Below are 9,738 nucleotides of genomic sequence, written 5' to 3' on the forward strand. Positions count from 1 at the left end.
ACATTGTTATTGTGAGTGCCATTAGGCAATTTTTCCCAAACTGGGAATTGTTGCTTACCACAGCCCCTGTAAGACTATACTTTGAGGAGTTTCCCCAGCCAGCTTATGTCCTGGTCTCTCCCTCAGTCCCTGCTCTGGAGTCCACCCACAACAGGATCTAGCCCAAGAACCCACTCAGTTAGGCCCCTAGGCTGCCAGTGCTCCTGCCGGGTCACTCTGGCTTGACATCAGCTCTGAAGAAAGAATGAGCATTTCCTCACTCTCTCCATCCCCTGGCTTCCCTTCCAGAAGTGCCATATCCTGTGAAGATCACATATGCCCAGTACGAGAAGTACCTGAAAGCGGACAACATGATTCGGACCACAGCCATATGCAAGGTGTACAACGAGGCCGAGGTGGTGGTGGAGCGGGACATCATCCTGGACAACCCCACCTTGACCCTGGAGGTAAGGGTTTCCAAGGGGGCCTCCCCTAGCGGGCTCAGTCCCCAAGAACTCACTGAACTCACTCCATGACCTGGCACCTCTGTGGACCGCAGAGGAGGTCTTTTCCTGCTGGGAGGGCAGAGGCCTGGGCTCAGCTTGGGCCCAGCATCAACCAAGTGGATCTGCTCAAACCAGAGCTCTTGCTCCCTGTCTGGTGAGACAAATGGGCACATTTGCCTGGCAGCTTCTTTGACTCCCATTCTAGACCCACTGGGGCCAGGCTAGAAGGAGGGACTCTGTCCGGTCCCACTCACCCACTCACTTAGCTGCTGAGCACACACTGCACTCTGGCCAGCACAGGCTGGGGTCCATGGGGAGCTCATGTGGCCTCAGCCACCATTCATAGAACTGATCAGAAGTGGGCAGCACTTGCCTGTACCTCCCCACTCTCTGGAACTCAGGAATGCAGAATTGTGGCCTCCTGGGAGCCTAATCCCAGGCCTTTCAAACCCAGAGATATGGGAATAGCCTGATACTGCCAGAGCCAGGGCTGGACCTCAGGCCCCAGCACCCCAGCCATGCCTTTTCTAAGTCACCTGCCACAGCATCACAAAGTGGTGGGGTCTAAAGTCTCCTCTCCCAGACTCCCACCCATGTACACAGGGGTTTATAAGTCTGCAGGCCCCAGGTGCCACTCTGTCCCTTCCTCAGTACCAAATAGGAGCACCCATGTGACTCCAAGCCTGTCCTTTACCCTCTAGTGTCTGGGCCCTATCCACCAGCCCAGGGCCAGGCAGTACAGTCCTGAGGGGGAAGGACTGGACAAGGGCAGGCAGGTGTGGGCAGACAAGATGATGTCTCCCCTTCCCAAAAGTCCCATGGCCATGCCTTTCCCATCTGCCATGTCTACCACCTGCCCCCACCAGCTGTTCCTGTCCAGTCACGCGGCTGGCTTCCCAAGTGCACCACTACTAGAGGAGCAGAGCAATTACCACACCATAGCTGCCAGGATTCCTGGTTCAGAGGTCAGGGAACCCAGGGTGCCCACTCTGATGCGGTGTCCTGTTCTCCCCTACAGCTGGCCTTCGATCAGCCCTTTCACCATGCTGGTTAGTCCAGACTGTGCTTCAGGATAGGGGTGGTCCTACCCAGGGCCTGGAGAGCCAGTGCAGGGACAGCAGAGAAGGATGGTCACTCTGATCCTGGGCAGCACAGCCAGAGGGACATGACCTTGGATCTGCAAGCCAGAATTTATCAGTGCTGACACTGAGCAAGCTCTTTAACTGAGTGTCAGCTGCTCCATTTCTGTCATGGAATAATAAGGTGCTTCCCTTGCAGGGTGTCACATTTCCTGACACCCCAATCAGGGCTAGTCCCCTTATATACCCTGAACTTTCTCTGCTCTTCCTTCATGGCATCTTCCCAGCTGAGAAATGATTTGGATATGGTTTGGTCCCTCCTGGCTACACACATCAGGAGGGCAGCTGCTGCCCTTGCTGTGGGCTCCTCACTGTCTCCCCTGCACTGTACCATAGTAGGTAGCCATGGGGCACCCCATGGGTCATGACTGGAACAGAGCTATCGGCTCTCTTGGAGGAGCTTGTCATTGTCATTGCCTCCGTGCCCCCTCAGGTACACCATCTCCCCCTCCACCAGGCATTCCCAAGAACACTCCCTATCTCTGAGGATGCAATGGGCAGCTGAGTGTCTGCTCCAACACCTGAAGCTAGAAAATGATGCTGGGTAGTGGCCAGTTCAATTACAAAAATGATCAGTGTTTCAATGAAGTTAATTTTCCCCCTGTTATATTTCCTTATCTAATAATCTCAAACCTCCTTATCCCATTATCTTTTACTCAGCATTTTTGTACCACATCTTTTGGATTTCCCTATCAAGCCTACTTAATTTCTAAAGATATCATAATACTTTTAGAAAGGAAATCAGAGCACATACAGACTAGAAAGGGGCTACTTTGAAATTTCTTGCTTAATCTTTATAAAATGCACCTGATCTCCCTTCTTTCAGGCACCTTCTCTTTTCTACTTAAGCCTCTGAAGAACTGAGACATTCTTGTCTTGATTGAATGAATCCATGCATAGCTCCCTCAGAGCAGGGCACAGATTTTTAGACTCATGAAGGTGATCTGGAAGAATAGAAAACAAAACAAAAAATGGGGTAAAATCCTGTTGTCTCATCTGGCACTGACTGGAAGGCAACATTGTGGACCTCAGACGATGGAACTAGAGTTAACACATGAACATTGCTCTAAAGGGTGATGTCCTTTAAATCCATGACCTGTGATTCTCACCCTCTCCTTTGGGTACATTTATGGATGGTCCATAGAAGGGAGCAATAAGCAGCAACAGAGAATAGAAACAAATACATGGAATTCTCAAATACCAACACAAAAGACATGGCATCATTTATGCAGCTTTATTATATCCCAATAGCACGACACTGTTGTTTACTCTACAAATTACACTATGCACTTAAGTGAGTTCCACGGGAGAGATTATAGTACATATCATGGACTCTAAAATGCTTCAATTATTCACAAATTATTAGTAAGGCTTTGCAAGCCGCTGGGTCCTATAGTTTCCTGGTGTGTGAATTTCCCAGGTTACTGAATCCGTCTGGACTTTAGCTTTGTCACTGTAAAGCGGTTCCTGTGAGGACTAATGACAAGAAAAACAAAAAACAAACTAACAAAAACCAGCACCCCCAGTGATCTTCAAAAGTAGAAGAACAGAAATCCACCAGCCACACAATATCTATTTCTACTTCCTCAAAACTCTTTCACCTCATCCATGATCTCATTTGGTCCCTTGGAGGAAGGGAGGGGCAATTATCCATTTTCAAGGCTCCTGTCTGCCCGCAGTCATAGATGGTATTTGCAGAAGCACAACAGCTTTTGTCTTTAGTGGTGAATAAATCACCCAGCCTCCTTCCCTGACCACACGCCCTGGCTTCACCTTCTCTGGCCCCATATGGTCGGTATTAAAGGCCCACAGACCAGAACGTGACACACAAGCAAACTGCTGTGGTTTAGAAGCTTAGCAGGAAATCAGTAGCCTGGGGTGTCATCAAAGAAGAGGCCTGCATGGAGGTGGGAGGACCCAACACCTGTGAGAAGAAGTAGAAGGGGCTGTGAGCCAGCTCAGTGGTCACCATCTTCAGTACCTATGGGGCCTCTCAGGAAGGGATGCTTAGGATTTAAGGGGAAAAACAGGACGAACGAGCAAGGGATTCAAGGAAATTAATGCTACTTAATTCAGCATGAAAAATCCTCTAACCCTCTGAGAACTGGTGGTGGGACTGGGCTGACCTGGGAAATAGGGGCTGCCCTTCCCCGGATGTGACCTTGCCCTTCCCCAAGGGCTTGTGACCTTGGCAGGGACATTATTACTCTGTCAGCCTCTGCAAGGTGCCCTTTCTCCCCTGAGTCTAGGCCCCCCATCTGTAGCATGGGGACAACAATAACATTTTGGAGCCCCTTGTATGGATGGTGGGAGGCCCCTGCACTGAGGAGAACTAGATAAATGACCCTCCTTTCCGTAGTCCTCAGCGACCTCTTCCCCATGACCACGCCATGGGCCTAGCGCTCACCAGCAGCAGGCAGGGCCATGCAGCCAGCATCCTGACTCAGCAGTCCCTGTGCTCCACAGGTACTGGACCGTGCCCGAGTGCAGAAGCCTGTGAACGTGCAGATGCTCTTCTCCAACCCCCTGGATGAGCCTGTGAGGGACTGCGTGCTCATGGTGGAGGGCAGCGGCCTGCTTCGGGGCAACCTCAAGATTGAGTGAGTCTTCAACCTGGGCAGGCAGTGAGGAAATGGCAGGAGGGGACAGGAAGGCCTGCCTAGAGTCCCTGGATTGGGCAGACAGAGCTTCCACTGGTCATAGGATCTTTACTCTTTTGGGGGTCTCGGAGCTCAAGAATATGCATTTACTTTGGCTTAGGGGTTTACCAAACTTGAACTCCTGGGAAGTCCTGGTCTCAAGAACTAAGAGCTAAGGATGTCAAGGAGACCTTAATATATACCCCCTGCTGAAGGGTCATAGGCCTAGAGGGACAAGGTGACACAAGGAGTTGAAGAAGAGGTGATGTTGCCCACTCCCCACCAGCAGGAATGGGGCCACCAAAGGCAGTGCAGCCAATCCTTGTGTATCTCACAATACTGATCCATGTCTTTTCCCTCAGGGTGCCAACCCTGCGCCCCAAGGAGCGGTCCCGGGTCCGATTTGAGATCATGCCCACCCGGAGTGGCACCAAGCAGCTGATTGCTGACTTCTCTTGCAACAAGTTCCCAGCAATCAAGGCCATGCTGTCCATCGACGTGACTGAGTGAAGGGTCCCAGTGGCCCCTCATACAAACTTGGGTACCACAGAGTAGGAAAAGCGTGCCAGTGAAGTAGGACCCCTACCCATGCTGCCCAGCCTGGGAAGCTGAAGGCTGCAAGATGTGGACCTCCAGCACACACACCCCTGCCTCCTCTCAGCTCCCAGTCTGGGACCTGAAACTTGATCATCTCTGCATGTTCCCTGGCTGCTGCTCCCTGGCTACCTGCTCTATGAGCCCCACTGCCCCACTAACCCCATGAACCATCAAAACTTCAGGATGGAGCGGCACCTGACCCAGGCACTCTCCAGATGGATATGGAGAAGCTGGTCTAGACTGTTTGCTGCTCTCCAGCCTGCAGTTGGGACATTCCTGCTCCTCCCTCAGATCACCATAAAGGGCAGGGAATGGTTCATCATCTACCATGATCTTCATATCCTTACACTCGAATAAATGTTAAATAAGTGTGAACACAAAGCACCACCCTGGCAGACTGATGTTTTTCTTAAGGTGATGGAGGAGAGGGTGGGAGTCTTCCTCCTGGAGAAGGGATGACCTTAGGGAAGCTCCATCTCCATGTCCCAGTGTCCACAGAGAGTAGACATCACTCTGTGTGCCATAGAGTACAAAACATAAGGACACCTTACCAGCCAACTTATGGAATATCTGCTAATACAATGTCCAGAAATAAACAAGGCTGCATGGGGGAAGCTCATCAGGACAGGGTCCAAGCACTCTGCATGTTGGGCAAACTTTTTCAGGGCCTTTCAAAAGTACGAAAGAGTGTATTAGAGTGAGAAGTCATCCAAGTCTATACCGGAACTCTGTGACAGAGCAAACTGCTGGTGGTGCCCAAACCTCTGCTCCACACTGGGTTTTCTCCAGCTGTATTGGTCCAATTTCCATTGCCCACAGAGTTGGCTGAGTCCCTTTCTACTAAGGAAGAGAGTACTCCATCAAGGGGCCTGTGACTTCAGCCTGAATGAGCTAGTGTTTCTTGACCAGGCTCTTCTTTTTGTGGTACGGGATTTAACACTCTGGTGAGGACACTACAGTTAAGTGGCTCCAAACATCTGGAAAACGGGATAGCTTCTGCTGTGTGAAGTTGAAATGCTGAATTATTGTGAGGGATAGTAGAAGAAGGAACTCTAAAATGTTCAAGGAAGGGAGCATCCATTGACATCTTATTTGGGGCCAGGACATGCACCACCCAACCCACCAGAGGATTATTTCCCACTGGAAGCCCCAGTAGCCACACCACAGTTTATCAAGGTCAAGAATGAGCCCACAACAGAGGCATCAACCTGGCTAAAAAGTGCAGCAGTGGCTTCCTCTGCATTTAAAACAAAATAATAGCAGCATTAGAGAAATAAAGAGCATGAAAAAACTTGCACAATAACCAGGAAGGGACAAATTGAAATATATTGACATAAATTTCTTATATAACACATGAAGTGGCAAGATACTATCTGAAAATAGATTGTGAGAAGTTAAAGATATATACTATAAAACTAAAGCAATCACGCTGGCACACACATACCCTGTCCTTTCTACTACAGGCATACCCATCCCTTGTCCTCTTTACTGAAGGCCTATGCACCCCGTCCTCTCCTCTACTCTCTCTTCTAAAATCTAGTTATAGTTAATAAGACAAGAAAATAAATACCATGTAATAATGATATACTCAATTAGTAGAAAATGAGGTAGAAAAAGAGAAAACAGGAGACAATAGAAAAAGGGAAAAAGTAAGTATTAATATGGCAGATTGAAACCAAACACACTTGCTGGACACAGCAACACACATCTATAATTCTAGCACTTGGGATGCTGAACGCTGAGGCCTGCCTGGGCTATGTAGCAAGTTTGAGACTAGCATGGTGTCATGGCTTGTGTCTAGATGTTCCCCCAAAGCCTCATGCAATCATAGGTGGGGCTTGTCAGAGGTGGCTGGATCTAGAGTGTGTGATGTTGGGATTAAGGGTGTGTGAGTACTAAATTAGTCCACTAGTTGGTTGGGGATAGTTCTGGGCAGGTAGCATGGACAGAATACAAAAGGGATGGAAAGAAGCTGCTATTACTCCTTGTCACTTCTGCCTTCTGCTTGGCACACCATGAACTGTTTCTCCTCTGCGATGCCCTTCTGCTACCCAACCCCGACTTGGAGGCAGACAACTATGAACTGAACCCCTACAAACTGTGAGCCAAAATAAACCTTTCTTCCTTTAACTTTGGTTGTTGGGAATTTTGTCTCAGCAATAAGAGAAGTAATTAAGACACATAGGCTACATAACAAAATGCTCCCTCTAAGTTAATTAATTAATAATAAACTCAGCATGTCAATTATCACACATTAAATGTAAATAACTGAACACAGCAGTTAAAAGGCAACTATTGTCATATTGAAGTTTAAAAGCATGATCTAACAACATGCTGCTACAAAAAATTCACTTCAAATATAAAATTAAATGGGTTAAATGTAAAGGGATGGAAATTTATATAACATTCAAATAGTAGGTAAAAGAAAGGTTCAGTGGCTATAAAAATATCAAACAAAATAGACAACAATTGTTACCAGAGAAAAAGAATAATATTTTCTAAGGACAAAAGGTCCAATCCATCAAGAAAGATAAAAATTACAGTTTCAGTGTTCATGAATCACAATGAAATTAAATTAGAAGACAATAACATCAGTGTATCTGGAAAGTGCCCAAATATTTGGAAACTGAAGAAAAGCTTCTGAATGACCCATGGACCAAAAAAAAAATTGAAATTTAAATGCTTTAGAAAGTATTTTAATCTAAAACACAAAACATCAAAATGGAAGGCTGCAGCTGCTACTTCAGTAGTTTGAAGGAAATTCACAGCAATCAGCCTCTATATAGATGGTCCTCAGTTCACAATAGTTCAACTTGTGATTTTTATGGTTTATCATAGTGTGAAAACTAAACATATTTAGTAGAAGCCATACTTCAAATTTTGACTTTTGATCTTTTCCTGGAGTTGTGATATGCAGTACAACACTCTTTCAGAATCCTAAGCAGCAGCAGTGATCTACAGCTACCAGTCAGCCACATGAGCATAGTGGTCAACAACTCCTACCCTGCCATTGCTGGGCTGTGATGTTCCCCAGGCTCCCTGCATTAAATGCATTTTTAATTTATGATATTTTTCAACTTGCGACTGGCTCATCAAGAAGGACACAACTACAGCCTGAGTTGAGGAGAATCTGTATTAGAAACACAGAAAGAAGTCAATGAAAAAAAAAAAAAAGTCAATGAACTCAGCTTCCTCCTTAGAAAGTCAAAAAAGAAAGAAGTGGAATTAAACCCAAGCAGAGGAAAATAACTAGCAAAGAGCACAAGTCAATAAAATAGAAAATACAATAAGCAAGTAATAAATTGGTGAAATTAAAAATGGATTTTTGAGAGGATGAATAACATTGACAAATCTCTAGCCAGACTGATCAGAGAAAAAAGATATAAATTACTAACATCAGAAATAAGAACCCCCTATAGTCATTTGAAGAATAATAAAGTAAGGCTATGAGCAACTTTATGCAGATGAAGTGGGCAAGTTCCTTAGAAGACACAACTATCAAAACCATTGGAGAAGAAATACACGTGCAGACTATCCCTACAGCTACTAATAAAACTGAATATGGAGTAAGGACAAGCTGGACCTAACCCAGATGGCCAGCCACAGAGTTGGTTGTTTTCTCACTACATTTTCATGTGGCTTGTTATGCTGCAAAGAATATATAAACTACTATTATTCCCCCTCTATGAAAACAGCTTAAATATCCCTGCTGTGGGAAACTTTTCCAACATTCTTCTGCGTGGCTGTGTCCCAAGCACACATGATCCCTTCCTTCTCTAAGCTTCCCATCACTGTGCAGTCTTTGTACACCATTTAGCTTAATCTCATCAGAACTATGTCTATTCTCTCCCCTTTATAGACTATGTGCACGTCCTGAGCAAGAGTCCTTTCTTTCTCATATCTGTGGCTCCTCCATATTTGCATACTGTCTGCTGTAGATTAAGCAGCCATACATATTCACGAGAGAGCCAAAGATGTAAATAAGACTGTAGATGAATGAATAAATGAATGAAGTAAAGGACTGGAGTGACTAAAAATTGTCATATTTAACATTCATTGGAAGCGTACACTGTGGTAGTCACGTTCTAAATATTTTACAGTATTTATTTAATCCAGCGATCCTTTAAGGAAAGCATAACACTCTTCCCGTTTTACCCATGTGGGAGCTGAGACTTAGAGTCTCTGAGGTCACCAGTTACGGGGCCAGCATGTGTCAGAGCTGGGGTTCAGATCCAGGAGGATTGACTCTGGTGCCTAATCTGTATTCTATGCAGTACTACCCATGCAAATGTGAAAAAGGTATCCAGTGATAAATGCCATCAAAAGTTTCCAAAGAGACAGGGAGGCAAAGGATGCAAAAACTCAAGGAAGTGTGTCTCTGCCATGGCACCCGGCCCAGTGGAGGTATTCCTGGATGTCTCCTCCCAGCTTCCTTTCCTGTAACTGCTACGATACTTGCTCCCTCATTCCTACACTGAGGAAGTATCAGTGGCAAAGGACTCAGGAGTCCTTCTTCCCAGAATCAACCTTTTCGCTTGTCTGCTTCTGGCTCTATGCCAGATGTCTTCCCATCCTTGGTCACAATTGTTTGGGAAGCCAGTCTCAGGCAGCTGGATTCAACCTGGTTCCTGCCCAGCATCAAAATGTCCTCTGCCATTATGTCATTTTTCCTCCTAGCATCCTTCACAAGTAAACATTATTATGCCCTGGTACTAAGAGGAAACAGTATTAGAGTAAGTTCTCTGTATGTCTTAGTCCATAATAGCCTTCCTATACATTTCTTAGCACCCACAGTACTTTTATTGCAATCATTTGTTTATCTGTTGATAGTTGCCAACCTACACGGTGGAGATATAAATAAATTATGTAAAAATGGGG

General features: G+C 46.1%; 1 protein-coding gene across 1 annotated transcript in view; it reads left to right on the top strand.

Moving 5' to 3' along the window:
• Window positions 1-5,241, top strand: part of Tgm3 (transglutaminase 3) — a 43,486-nt gene extending 38,245 nt beyond the window's left edge. Inside the window, exons 11-13 of the mRNA XM_005380750.1 lie at window positions 289-446; window positions 4,091-4,224; window positions 4,626-5,241. Coding sequence (XP_005380807.1) covers window positions 289-446; window positions 4,091-4,224; window positions 4,626-4,773 — 440 coding nt within the window. The 3' untranslated portion in view covers window positions 4,774-5,241. The remainder of the gene's footprint in view (window positions 1-288; window positions 447-4,090; window positions 4,225-4,625) is intronic.
• The last annotated feature ends 4,497 nt before the right edge of the window (window positions 5,242-9,738 follow it).

This window comes from Chinchilla lanigera, unplaced genomic scaffold, assembly GCF_000276665.1.
Source record: "Chinchilla lanigera isolate Chin_1 unplaced genomic scaffold, ChiLan1.0 scaffold00014, whole genome shotgun sequence".
Lineage (NCBI taxonomy): Eukaryota > Metazoa > Chordata > Mammalia > Rodentia > Chinchillidae > Chinchilla > Chinchilla lanigera.